This window comes from Camelus bactrianus, chromosome 9, assembly GCF_048773025.1.
Source record: "Camelus bactrianus isolate YW-2024 breed Bactrian camel chromosome 9, ASM4877302v1, whole genome shotgun sequence".
NCBI classification, from domain to species: domain Eukaryota; kingdom Metazoa; phylum Chordata; class Mammalia; order Artiodactyla; family Camelidae; genus Camelus; species Camelus bactrianus.
This window is the reverse complement of record NC_133547.1, coordinates 75392026-75406376: the sequence shown is the minus strand read 5'-3', so window position 1 is coordinate 75406376 and position 14351 is coordinate 75392026. Positions and strand designations below refer to the sequence as shown.

General features: G+C 36.4%; 1 protein-coding gene across 1 annotated transcript; it reads left to right on the top strand.

Moving 5' to 3' along the window:
- The first annotated feature begins 1443 nt into the window (after positions 1–1443).
- CNEP1R1 (CTD nuclear envelope phosphatase 1 regulatory subunit 1) lies at positions 1444–13539 on the top strand. The gene is made up of 6 exons (XM_074370787.1): positions 1444–1601; positions 2730–2801; positions 4790–4863; positions 8064–8173; positions 8296–8350; positions 12183–13539. Exons 1-6 carry the CDS (start codon positions 1577–1579, stop codon positions 12222–12224), a joined length of 378 nt encoding a protein of 125 aa, XP_074226888.1. The 5' UTR covers positions 1444–1576; the 3' UTR covers positions 12225–13539.
- The last annotated feature ends 812 nt before the right edge of the window (positions 13540–14351 follow it).

The following is a 14351-nucleotide window of genomic DNA, read 5'->3' as shown; positions in this document are numbered from 1 at the left end:
AGTACTGCTGGGTGGTGATGAATCACACTTGATGGAGAAATGGAACACTGAGCAAGAAGTCAAGGGATAGTTTGACTTAGGGCTTAAATTCCGTTATCCAGGCTATGACAATAATCACAGGATCTGAGCAAACTCATTCTTACTTGTCTCATTGTAAACTGAGCCTATTAGTACCTACATTGGTGGCTTTCAAAATTTCAAGCTGGTTTTTTTTTTTTTTTTTTGGAACCCTCAGTTAAGTTTATGCTTTACATTACGATCAGAACGCAGCACGCATGCCACACATATGCAGCCAAAAATCATGAACACTTAGTTTAACTTCTAGTGATGCTAATATTTTTCATTTTACTTTAGTTCATATTAAAAAACTAACAGGCATGGCTCATTAAATGGATTTGATGGCCCTCTCAGGGATGTTGACCCACAGTTTAAAGAAGTATTGCCTTGGAGGGCTAAATGAGACAACTCATATAAAGGGTTTGGCCCAGAGGATGGCTTGCTACTTGGAACCTTCTTAGGGCTCATATTTGCATGGCTAGTTGCTTCTTGGGGTTCTCAACTCAAATGCCCAGGACCATGTAGCTCTTTCTGAGCACTAGTTCCTGTTACCCCTCCTTTATCTCACTGTGTCCTATTACACTGTCGCTTCCTTCATAGGACCATGTTTATCACCTGCGGTAACCCTAATAAATACAGTGACTGACATGTCATGCAATAAATAGGTTTTTTTTTTTTTTTGGAAGGGGAGGTAATTAGATTTTATTCTTAATGGAGGTATTGAGATTGAACCCAGGACCTCGTGCATGCTAGGCATGCACTCTACCACTGAGCTATGCCCCCTGCCCATTGAATAGTTCTTGAATGAATGTATGAGCACAAGGAAATGAGCAAGAAAGCATTTTAATCAAATATAAATGCAGTCAATGCCTCGCAGATTTTTTTAAGTTATAGAATTTGTTTGTTTTATCATTTATGAAAATTGGGTGATGTGAGAAAAAAATGATCAAGGGAGAAATGTGTACTTAAGGGGTTAGGTATCTAGGAAAGAAACACTATAAGAAATGCCATTATTTGGATTCTAATTAGTTCTTTACATACCTTATTTCCCTGAGTTCTAAAGGGAGGGCCAGCTAGTTGAATTCTGTGTCTCTTTTAGTGACCAGAACACTCCCTAGAAGGTAGTGGGCGCTCAATAACTAAGTATTGAAAGAACCAAGCAGGAAACTAGGGACACACTACTGAAAGAACTTGCTCAGGCAGGCTGCAGTTCCTCCCCAAGACAGGAGGCGGCGCCAGTGTTACGCCAGCTCGGCCTCCGGCAGTTCTTGGTCCCTCTGGCTGACCGTACAACGCTAGGCCCCGAGGCCCGTGCAGGAGCTAGCCAATGGAAAATCATCTTAGTTGTGGGGTGTGGCACCAGTGTCCAATGAGCCTAGAGGGTCTAGGCAAAGGGCGGTGCGACCAGGAGGGGCAGAGGGGAGCGGTTAGAGGTGGGAGTTGGCAATGAGTACCGGGCGGGGGCCGCAGAGCTGAGATGCGGACGGGGCCGCGGCAGTGACCGGAGCTGCCGCCCGACATGAACTCGCTGGAGCAGGCGGAAGGTAGGGTCCTGGGCCGCCTAGGCCCGTCCCGGGCTCCTCCCGGAAGCCGGTTGGGCTCCGGAGGGGCCGGGGTCGTGGAAAGCCAGTCCCAGAGGGAGGAGGCCGGCTGCGAATGATGGACTGACGGGGTCGGGAGCTGAGGAGCGCAGGGGCCCGGCCCAGGAGCCTGTGGGCGGCCGGACCGGCCGGGCACGCGTGGCCTCCACCGGCACTGGGGGGCGCTGCGTCTGCTCCCCGCCTTCCCCCAGCTTACACCCGGGTGCTCCTCGCCCGGGCTAGTTTTATTTTTCACTCGTTAGCAAATATTTGCGCTTCGTGCCTTGTAGGATGCTAATTCACTTTGTATTTTTTTGATAACCTCACGAGTTGTATCCGTAATTCCTGCCGTGATTTCTGGTAACTGCCAGGTTAAGGGAGTGCCTCTTGATTTCTTTTTTAAAAAAGTTTAAAAAAGGCGACTGTGGAAATGATACCCCCACCTTGCTCGTTCAGAGGGAGCACCTTGGACGCCCCTGTCTTGTGGAACACGGCGTCGGCGCTCTGATAGTGCCATGAAGATCACCTGTAGCCTGTCTGGAGGGAGGAAAGCGGAGCGTCTTACCAAATCACCCGTTAGCTATGTCAGAAGTCCAGCATGACCGGACAGAAAGCGTAGCTGTTACTTAAATATAAGGGCTGAAAGTCGGAATCGGATAATTGCATTCAAATAGACTTCGAAGACTGATGTTAGGTAGTACGTTGTTATGTCTAATAGGAAGTTCTTGATTCCAACAGAGTTAACACTCGACCTGATTTTGATTCTTTTATTTGCAACCCCCAAATTTCTAGGTTTTGGCGCCGAGTAAGGCTGCTTCTGATTTTCCACATACCATTTTACGCAGCTTCTAAAAGTGAACCAGCCAATTTCCTTACATGTGAAATTGGAATTAAAGAAACTTAATGTTTTTTGTCAAATGTTGAAGTTGTCATAGTAAACGAAATAAACAGTGCAGTGATAATGTAAGTTGGTATGTAAGACCTGAAGCAGAGTATCTAAAATTTCATCTTAATCGACTCAAACTAGTAGGAGTAGCTAATTAGAAAACTGAATTTTTTTTTTTTTTTTTTTTTTTTTTTTTTTTTGCTTAGATCTCAAGGCTTTCGAGAGGAGACTTACTGAATATATTCATTGTTTGCAACCTGCCACTGGACGTTGGAGAAGTAAGTGCCTGAATGTTTTTTAAGGGAAAATAAACTGACAATTGATACTTTTATTCCTGCCTAGCAATAGTTTATTTTGTGTAAAACTTTAGATTAACAAGTACTCTAGTAAACAGTAAGATTTCTTTTGTTTTGACAGTTTTTAAATTTATTTAATGTTGTAAATAATGCATTATAAAGAAATTTTAAGAAAGAAAACTGACTCCCCCCAAAAAAGCAGTCTGTTTTATGTGGTTGAATTTTTATTTTTCTATTAAATACATAAACTTTTTAAAATTAAACAAATTTACAGATCTGATAACCAGCACACATAATAAAAGCTTCAGTTGCCTGTTTAGCAGTTTTACAATTTGCCTACAAACTATTGAAATAAACTTTAAGGAAAATCGTGTTCAGTGAATACTACAAAATATGATTTGAAAGAATTGTGTGCTTACTGCCCCATGGAAATGTATGAGAAATGCAGACAAGCATGCAGGTGATGACATCAGCAAGCAAAATACTTTGCTAACTTACGTTGGGACAGTCTTAATTTCTTGGATGTTTATTGTTGAAATTTAATTTCTGCCAAGAAGAGAGTACAGCAGCACACATTGAAGAGATACTGTATTTTGAAGTATAATTCAGTTTGTGGGACCACAAGAGCATTATTGAAGTGAGGGGTCTTTTTCTGTGTCAAGATTTTCTGTATGATTTAACTAAATCTATTTGTGAAGTTTTAATCATATGTTAGAGAAATTCTGATTGGTTGGAATTCACAAGTAATGATTTTTCTTAGGTTCTCCAGGTTACCTAGGAATAACCCTCAAAACCTTGTTTCACTGTTACTTGAGAGTCTTTTAAAAGCATATATATATAATGCTGCTCTGTCTTATAGATGTAATAAACATACTTTTCCTCTGATTCACAGTCTCAGTGCTTACATATGAATGACATCAGCTTGTTTAATGTACCAAAGTACGCTTATGACGTCCTTCTACTGGGTTTGCTTTTGCTTCATTTAAAAAAAAAAACAAAAACTGTGTTTTAGTATATTTCTTACTGGAAATGGAGAATTATAAGAAATTGAGTTTAATCTATTTTGAGCTGAGAACACAATTTTGAAATTTTGACTTTATTATTAAATACCTAAAATGAGGCTTTTTTATGATTTGCCTCTTTTAAAAGTACATCACCGGGAGTTCTAGATAATTAAGAGCAATATTTCTGTTACTCTTTGAAGCTTGATCTCAACATTTAAAAAATGTATGCATCCCAACTGAAAGACAGTAACTTCCTTGGTCTCCAGATTATTAGCTAGGTCTTGGTGCTCTTTTATTATTTTTTTAGTAATACCTTTTGTTCTTGAGTTTTACTTATGATCTATTTAGAGTTTCTAAAATAATTCTAGCTTAGAGGGGAGAAAGAGACTTTTTCTAAGTCCTACTATCAGTCATTTCTAACCCAACCTTCCTTAGGTCCCTTAAAGAAAATCTGATACTGATGGGGTATCCCACACTTTCTAACACTGACCTTTGTTTAATTCAACAACAGGCAGTTGTCTGCATGGCAAAATCCTTTAGTCGGAATTCTCGGTGCATTTATAAAGAAGTATTTGTTTGGTTTGATTACATTAAAAATGAGGTTTTGTTGGTCGTTTGTGTTTTTTTAATTAACAAGATCTGCAAAATCAGCATAAAGCACATTGAAAGTTACATAATAAAGTCTTACATTAGTTTTACCATCTTGGTTCTTACTGCTTTTAATTTTATTAATCTTCAGAAATTCTGACTCCAGTAATTGGGGAACAGTATCCTCCTCAGTTACTAAAGCTCACATTGTTCTAGAGAATTCCTCAAGGTCATATGGCAGTTCTCCTAATTCCTGAGTCCAGTACATTTTCCGTTTAACAGAGTGCTGCATCCTTTGGCTGTCATTTATTAGGAACTGATAGTAGTATCATATTAATAGCTTATTTCCTTACTAATTTCGTGTTTATCTTTCATCAGTGCTTCTTATAGTGGTATCTGTCTGTACAGCTACTGGTGCCTGGAACTGGTTAATAGATCCCGAGACGCAAAAGGTAGAAGTTTTGATTTAAAATCTTTAACAGATTAAATGGATAATGGATATAACAGTTCTTTGTTCATTGTAAAATATTACTCAAATGCTACCTGTTACTGCTAGGAGTTATATTAATCATGCTATTAAAACTGTGCCTTATATTAATTTGCTTAAAAGCTTTGGCTGGCTGTTGTGGATTAAGTATCTTTGCAGAGAAAAAGGCCTAAGAAATACTTTTCCAGTTATGTTACTTCTCATCATTTCTGAACTTGTGTGCTGTTTTTACATACTCATTTTTACATGTTTCAGTGTAAACATTGTCTTTATTCAGTTTTGTTCATTTAGTGTCATTGCTGAGACAACTTTGCAGGAAACATATAAGATAAAATAGCAAATATAAATGTAATAAACAGCCAAGACTAGGAAAAAACAGAGTAGGAGGTCAAAACCAGGAAGGAAACCAAATCACTGGTATCATAGGCCATGTAGGCCAGCAGAATTGCCAGGATTAAGTTGTAAATTAGTCTCTGAAGTCACAGCCAGTTCCGTGGTCTTCATTGTGAGGAGAACACATGTTAAGTTCCTTAAGCTAGCAAAGCTTTTCCTTCTCAGCATTTATCTCTAAAAAAAATTCCTGCCTGAAGTTCAATGTAGGAAACACTGAGAGGTCTCCCATTGGACACTGTCCAAGAATATCCTTGTACCAAAAGCAATAATAGATTTCATAATGTTATTTCTTGAAACATCCGTTGATGAAAGCTGATAGCATGTTTCTCAAATTCTACCTCTTTCTACCAACTTGTGCCTTCATTTCATACTTGGGCTTTTTTATTAGAGAAGCAGTCATTCTTCAATTTTTCAGTGAAGTTTTCCCCCCCAGTTCAGCCTTTAAGTAACAATGAGGTACTTTTCACAAATCTTAGCCCCACTTGCACTTTTAAACTGTAATTAGATATACTAATTCCAGTAGCTTTATTTACAGCCTTTAAAGTTATACAGAAGAAAAAATCTAATAATAAGGCTCTTGTTGGCAGTCTAAATGGCAATTCAGACAGCCAGAGGGTTATGTAGCATGTAGTCTCCCTGACTTTATCCACTGAGGTGGAGATATAAAAGGATCAGAAGCCGGGGACGTTGGTGATGGGATTTCATGTTAATAGAGGGATTTTTATGACGAATAGGAAACTCTCCTGTGTGTTCATTTATAAAAATCTGATCTTAAGGCTGTGCTTGGTACTCATCTTTAGGGGAAGAGTGAAGGAGGCTGACAAGAAGATTGAAAAAGGTGTATCTTGGGATATGAATCTGACTTCTGATTGGAAGAAATATAAGCTGATTTCAGCTAGTTGAGATCTTAATAAAATACAGAATTAAATGTAATTTGAAATAGGCCCAAAACTCTGTAGTTAATATAATTTTCTAAATTAGGTGCGAATGTAACTATTAGCCTAAGGGTTGGCTCTTTATATTTCAGTATTTAATAACCACAAACCTGACAAGAGTTTTAAATAGCAATTGTGTCCGTAAGAGGAGTTACAAACTCAAAAGCCAGTGGCTAGCTAGAAGAACGCAAGGAGAGAAGGAGTACGGCAAGCAATGCCTGAACTAAAGGAGGGGACTGTTACTTGGATGCGGTTGATTGTTGCCATGGAGGGAAGAAGGCTGATACTGACTGATCTTTTTAAAATTGAAACGTAAAATACTATATGTGCTAACACTGTGCAGGCCTGTGGGAATTAAACTGCCCTCAAAGGTTTTAAGAAGACATTACTCTGGAATATTAACCTTCAGGATCTCATCTTTCTGGGAGCTTCTTCCCTCCTGATGTTTTCAGCCTGTCATTTTTTCATTTAACAAATTTATTTAACCAGTACCATGCTAGGCCATCTGCCTGGTGATATTCGTAAGTTTTGTTCTCTCCCTCTTTTTTTTTTTTTTTTAATTGAAGTGTAGTCGATTTACAGTGTTGTGTTAATTTCTGGTATACAGCATAGTGATTCAGTCATATGTATATATATGTGTGTGTATTTGTGTGTGTGTATATATATATGCTTTTTCTTTATAGGTTATTACAAGACATTGAATTTAGTTTCCTCTGCAATACAGTTTTTTTATTGTTGTTTATCTATGTTATATATAGTAGTTAATATCTGCAAATCCTGAGTATAAGTTCAGTTCTCTGTTTTGAAACATGTACACATATCTTAGTATGAGAGTGGAATGCAGATGCCCTTAGCTTGCTCCCATTTAGTTACTGGTCCATTTGATTTCTTTTTCCAGACTCTAAATATTTGTCTTCTCAGTCCACATTCCTGTTCCCCAGTAGTCTGGCTTCAGTGCCTAGTCTTCTTCCAATTCTGGATCTTTGTCCCTCTACTTGTTCTTATAATTGTGTATGGTCCTGTTTTCTGCTATCATCTGGTTATGTCCAGATGTGAAATTAGCCCTGTATTTCACATGAATGCTAGGTCTTTATGGATAGTTACTAATCATTTTCCCCGATTGAATGTTCCGTGGCCATCTAAATCTTGGTAGCTTCTAAGCCAAACTCACGTTTTGCCTCTTGAGAGAGAAAGAGTGATACTGGGCGCAGTCCTATAAGGATATGTAGGAGTTATCCAGGTGGAGAGGAGAAAAAGAAAATGGTAGTGTAAGTGTGCAAGTGTGGCAGGAGATGAGACTGAGACCAGGTTGTGAACGGCAGAGTTTGCACAACTCGGCTTTTTAACGGGGAAAGTAACTAGGTCATGTCTGATGTGTTTTCATTGAGATCAGAGGCCTCATCTTCATTCATTCAACAATATTTACTGAGCCACCTGTATTTGCCAAATAGTATTTCGGGTGTTGGGAGAATAGTGATGCATAGGACAGTGTCCCTGTTCTCACTGAACTTGTAGTCTTGTGCTTCTTAAATTACTTCTCACTAGGAAGGGTTCAGTAAGTATTTTTGGTAGGGTGGTTTTTGAATTATAGAAGTGAATTTGTAATGGTTCAAGTATTTGGAATGAATGGAAGGACTATTGCTACGTTGAAAATATAAGACATTATTTTAATTTTTATACCATAGCAATATGAAGAATTGGGATTATTGGAGGTCTTCAGATTCCCATATTTTAGATGATTAAATGGTACATACAGTTATGCACAAGTGGGGAGGTAGGAGTCAATTATTGTTCTAAGATTTTTAACATTTTTATATTTCGAACTCTTCTTTTACAGGTGTCCTTCTTCACTTCATTATGGAATCATCCGTTTTTCACCATCAGTTGTATCACTCTAATAGGCTTGTTCTTTGCTGGAATACACAAAAGAGTAGTTGCACCGTCAATGTATCCTTTCCCAGGAATTGAGTTTTATTCTCTGGACTAAATTAAAGCACCTTCTCGATCTCTAGGTGTTGGTAAAAGCTCACTCCTGAAATACAAATTTTCCTTTGACCACATTTATCCAGTATAGCTGCTCGATGTCGAACTGTATTAGCAGAGTACAATATGTCTTGTGATGATGTAAGTATTTTCACTAGAGAACTATAGACACGTGTGAAATGACTGAAGTGTTTTGGCTTAAGTAAAACAAATGTTTTATTAACATTAAATTGTCTTCATGGAATTAATAGGGGGAATATTCATTACAGCATTGATTCTAAGACACATTTTTTTAATATTTAACTATGAAATTGAGATGAATCTAATAGTCAATGACATCTTACAATTAAATTGGTAGAGTTGACAGTAATCTTTCTTAATGACATAAAATCATGATGCATCTTCTAATTGAAGCCATCTTAGATTCAGTGAAATACAGTGGTCATTATTGGCTAAAAATGGCTCAGTATTGGTTTTGTAAGCTACTATTATTTCATGGTATTCTGTATTTAGGATCTTAAATAGAGTCATAGATTAATTGATGGAGTATGGACATATAAACCTAGTGTGTTTTTAAAAGTTGATCACGTATCAGTATGAGAAGAATATCTCACAAGTTTCATTTATTTATAAAAGCCTTTTTATCTTCAACTTAAAAAACTGTTAAGTGATACCTACTCAGTATAGAAAATTAGACTAAAAAGCCAAAAAAAGTATTAAGGCAGGAAGACAACTGAATCAATGAAAGTGAATAAAAATGAAACATTTTGATTTTTTTTTATAAGTTAGAGGATAAAGATAGTCTTTCAAGTCAAAAGGGAAGAAATAGGCTATTTGCAGTGTTGAGACAATTGACTGTTTATTTGGAAAAAAATGAATTTAGATCTTTACCTCATATCCATTAAAAAAACTAAATTCCAGGAAATTTCTTAAACAGATTCAAAAAGATACACACATCCTTAGGTGGAGGGTATGGCTAAGTGGTTCAATTCCCAGTACCTCTGTTTAAAAAAATAAACAAACAAGTAAACCTAAAATTATCTCCCCCCATTAAAAAAAAATTGAAAAAGAGACAAAAAAACAAAAACCTATCCAACCATAAAAGCGTTAGAAGAAAATATGGGAGAATATGTTCGTAACCTTGGGATAGGAAAATGTCTTCTTGAGACACAAAACAGAAATGCCATAATGGAAGAAGTTAGATACATTTAATTGCACCAACAGTTAAAGGTTTTGTACAGCAGAAGGCAGAAATTGAGCAATAACTAGAGGAAAGTATTTGTAAGGTATGTAATAGATAGAGGATAGTATCCAGAATATTTGAAGACCTATTAAAAATCAGTAATACAAAAACAAATAAAACATTTTAAAAATGAGAAAAGATAAGTTGTATCACAGAAGGGGACATACAGATGGCCTGTAAACATATAAAGACTGGACAGCCTCATTTGTAATCAGGGAAATGCAAAGTAAAACTCAACTCATTTATGTTACCTGTCAGGTGGGTAGAAATTAAATAACGTTATAACTCCAGTATTGTGGTGAAATGATGCAGCCATACACTGATTGTTTGGAATACACGTTGATGCAGCCATTTTGAAGGGCAGTTTTCATCATGCTTTTAAAATATAATCTGTGCATGCCTCATGACCTAGCGCCATTCTGCTGCTGTCCACCTACCCTAGTTGTGGGCACCATCACAAGTGCACACAAGGAAGCAAGCAAGTACAAGGTGGTTCATCGTAACATGCTTAGCACTAGTGAGCAAATGGAAACAGTTTCTGTTCCTCAACAGGGGAGTCGTGAAATAGGCTATGGTAAAGCCGCATCATAGGAAACCAGAAGTAAATCTATAAATGTGGACATGGATCTCCAAGACATAATGTTAGGAGCAAAGAGTAAATTATGAAGCAGTATGCTCAGTCTGGTACCTTTTTTAAGGTTTGATTATGAAAATTTCCAAACATAAAGTAAAGAGAGGAGTTAAACTCCCATGTATCATTGTCCAGTGTCAACAGTAAATCAACTCATGGCCGCCATTACTTCACGTGTCCCCCTGCCCACCTTCCCCTCATTATTTAGAAACAAATCCCAAGTGATGTATTTTACCCTCAAGCAGCACTTCAGCACCAGATTTTTATTATTCATATATGTGAATGTAAATCCACGGAAAACAGTCTGGAAGAGTTCATGCTAAAACTGGTTTCTTTTACGAGGGCTAGAATTGGAGGTAGAGGGAAAGGATGACTTTAGCCTATCTGTATTGTTTGAACTTTTTATAGTGAGATTACATTAATTTCTTACTCATGTAATTTAAAGTAGATTAAAACTATGGTATTTTTATACAGTGGAATGCTGTATATTTTATATTGTAATAACTGAAAAGGTACAGATGACTGAAACACAGTAACATGAATGAATTTCAGAAACACATTGACTCAGGAATCTATATTCAATACCTTGTAATGGCCTATAATGATAAAGAATGTAAAAAGAAATATATATATATGTATAAAAGGATCACTATGCTGTACACCAGAAATTAGCACATTGTAGATCGACTATATTTCAGGTTTAAAAAAAAAATTGAATGAAAGAGGTAGATGCAAAATCACACACTGTGATTGCATTTATTTAAAGATCAGAAACAGGCAAAATTAATTTGTGGTCAGCAGTTATGTTATATAGGGAGTTGGGATACCATTGACCTTGGAAAGGATCATGGAGGAACTTTGGTGGTAATGTTTTGTAGCTTGATCTGGGTGGTGGCTATGAGGGAATATACATTTGTCAAAACTCACAAAATTGTGCTTAAAATTTGAGCATTTCATTGTAGATGAATTATACCTTAATAAAACTAAGAAAAATTAAAGTTCTACCAAGTTATCAAGGAATTACTGAAAATTAAGTGAAAGTAGGAATTGAGAGGTAACCAGAATCCTGACAACACTTTTAAGGATAATAATAAAATTTGTTAATTAAAACCACCTAGAATTTTACCAACCAAAGATAATCATGTTTTATATTTTGTTGTGTATTCTCATTTATTTTTTATAAAAGAAAGATGTTAATTGATTTTTCAAACCTGCTTTGTTGACCCAATGTTAGCCACCATATTTTGGGCATTAACCATGTTCAGAGTCCCAATCCTATTTTTTTATCTACATGATAAAAAATGTAAGGTCTTCCATTTTGTTTAGTTACATACTGTCCCATTTTATGGACGCATATATATATATTGTGCATTTTTTCGCTACGGCTTAACCTCCATGAAGACAAGAGACTATCTAGTTGATTACTGGATCCCTGGAATCTCACACAAGGCCTGGCACATAATAGGCACTCAATAAATGTTGAATGAAAGAATTAATAGCACATACATGTATATCTTTACACTTGTATCTAGTTTCTTCAGATAAATTCCTAGAAGTGGAATTGTTTGGATCATATGGTACGTGCTTTTTTAGGGGGAGAGGAGATAAATATGACAGTTGGTCCTACAGAAGAGTTGTATCCACTTATACTGAACACCAGTGTTGTATGAGTGTCTTTCTCCAACCATTGGTTTACATTTTTAACTTAAGGAAATTAAAATTTTAATGTAAAAAAAGGTAAATTTTTGTTTAAATACATAGTTTTATTTGTGTTTTATAGGCTTCATTTGGTAAGGAGCAAAAATAAGTCTATACAAGTTGGGATTTTATTTTATCCAGTGGATTGATTGGCAGGTTTTCAGGTAACCAGTGGACAAGGCATTCATCAGATAAAGATTGTTTTTGTTTTAAAGTACTAAAGATTTTGGAAGTTCCACACAAAGAACACTTTGAAAACATAACTATTAATTGCTTAATCTTGACTAAACAGAGAAGTATTCTAATGCTCTTTGAGTGCGCTTTAAGGTTTCTAGATAAATGGTGGTGTTTTTAATAGAATTGTGTATTTTAAAACTTTTTTTTTTTTTCTATTTTTACAGACAGGAAAACTAATTTTGAAACCTAGACCTCATGTTCAATGACAATCTGCACTCATTGTTATGGGACTTAAAACAAGCTTTCTTCAAATAAGTGATACAGCAAAAAGCCATAAAGGATTCCTTTTAAGTTGGATATGTGAAGATCATTGCAACAACTGACAAGAAGTGTGCAATATTTACCCAGATCATCTTCGTGGTGATGACTCATGTTATCAGTGCTTTGGTACCTTTGATTACATGTGTTTCAGTATTAGTGTCACTTTAGTACTTCAGATCCTGCAAAGATTTTTGCAGATGAAGTATGTATGTATGTTACTAAGTTAAACTTAGAAACAGAACCTCATCCAGTTTTTATAATGTATTTTTGCAAACTACTGTAAATAGCAAATCAATGCCAATGTTAAAGAGGAAATGTCGTGTGGACTTTGTTCTCCTGCACCAGTATTTCAGGAACATCTGCTTGCCATCTCCACAGCTCTTCAGAGCCAGCTGTTACGTATAGCTGTGCCTTTCACTCTTAACACGCCTCTCTCCTAATCATAATGCAGGAAAAGTACCCGATTGAGCTTAGACTGGGGAAAACTCATCTCCATTGTGTTGTAAGAAATTATAGATGTTTTGAAAAACAATTTTTGTTAAGCCAGATAGTGAATTTCAGCCACTCTTGTTATATTTTCCAGTTCATTGTTTTCATTTAATGCTAAATATACTTTATATTTTTTTAAATGATTTTAAGAACACTCCAGAGGCTTCTGAATAGACAAGTTTAGTTATAAATTATGTATTGTCTGGGAATTTGATAGTCATTGTTTTAGATAATTGGATTTTATGCTGTGGTAGACATGCTGTTACACTAGTATTGTGCAGGTGTAATTGATCATCCCACTCCATCACAAGGATAACTTGGGAGCGGTGCCACAAACTAGTCTACAATTCTCACTGTTTAGAGAGTGTTAATGACATACTGTGTATGCATATTAGCCACATGTACAATAATGGCCCTTAAAAGTAAACTATTGGGATTGCTGTAAATATTTTAAGAACTGGAGGTGCCTTTTACCTGTTTATTAGTAGATTTTGAAAGGTTTAAATTATTTCATGAGCAATCTTTTAAATTTCATTTAATGTAAAGCTGAAAATTGAAAGACAGGACAAAAACTTTTTAACAAGGCTACCATTTAACTTAAATGTGTTCATCTTGGCTTTCACGTGTATAAAATTTTATTCTTTGAACTGCAGCAATAAAACCCTCTGCTCCTACGAAGTCTTTAGAGGGTATTCTATATATTCTGCATTGTTTTATTTTCTGTAAATTTTGTAGGTAAATATGTGCATAGAAATAAATACTTTATATATACTTAGTGATTGGGCTTTTTCCTTGGTGTATTGTAAGTCTGCAGAAAAATTTTTTAAACATGCTGTGTATGTCAGATACAGGCTAGTTCCAAAGGAGATATTTTACTCTAACTCTATGTCCAGTACAGCAAGTTTTAGGAAGCAACCAAAGCCAGTTTATTAGGCTATGAATACTTCTAATATTTTTTATTCATCATTGTCTAATAAACATTTGGTTCTTAATCAGGACATGCAGGTTTTCTCACAAATTGAGCTTGATAAACTTGGATTGCTAGTTTCCTTCAAGTGTGTAAAGTTGAAGAGGGATTTTATATGTCCTAAATCCTTTTTGGAATCATCAGCTACTTTGTGTATTAAGCGAAAGCCTTGCATCCTTTTCCCCAGAGAAATATGCCTGTGCATGTACATTAGTACGTGGAGAGGACTTCAAGGATTTCCTGATGCTGGACTACTTGGAATCCATTGGCCAAGAAAGAAACTTCTGTTACAGTTCCAAAGATTTTTCATACCCTTAATTCTAGCTGAGCAGTTCATTTCCAAAACAGTCTTTGCCCTGGTTGAAATGTCCCAAGGGTCCTTGCCAGGTTAGCTTCTCATCGTCAGCACCCTCACTCTCTCAATCCCCCTTCTGCACTATTAGGAAATTACCAGTGCAGCTAGTCTTCTGATTTCACAGGTGGGCATAGACAGTCTTAGATTAGATTAGATTTGATTTGATTGATTGATTGATTTAGCTGGGGGAGTAATTGGGCTTATTTATTTATTTATTTATTGAGGAGGTACCAGGGATTGAACCCAGGACCTCGTGCGTGC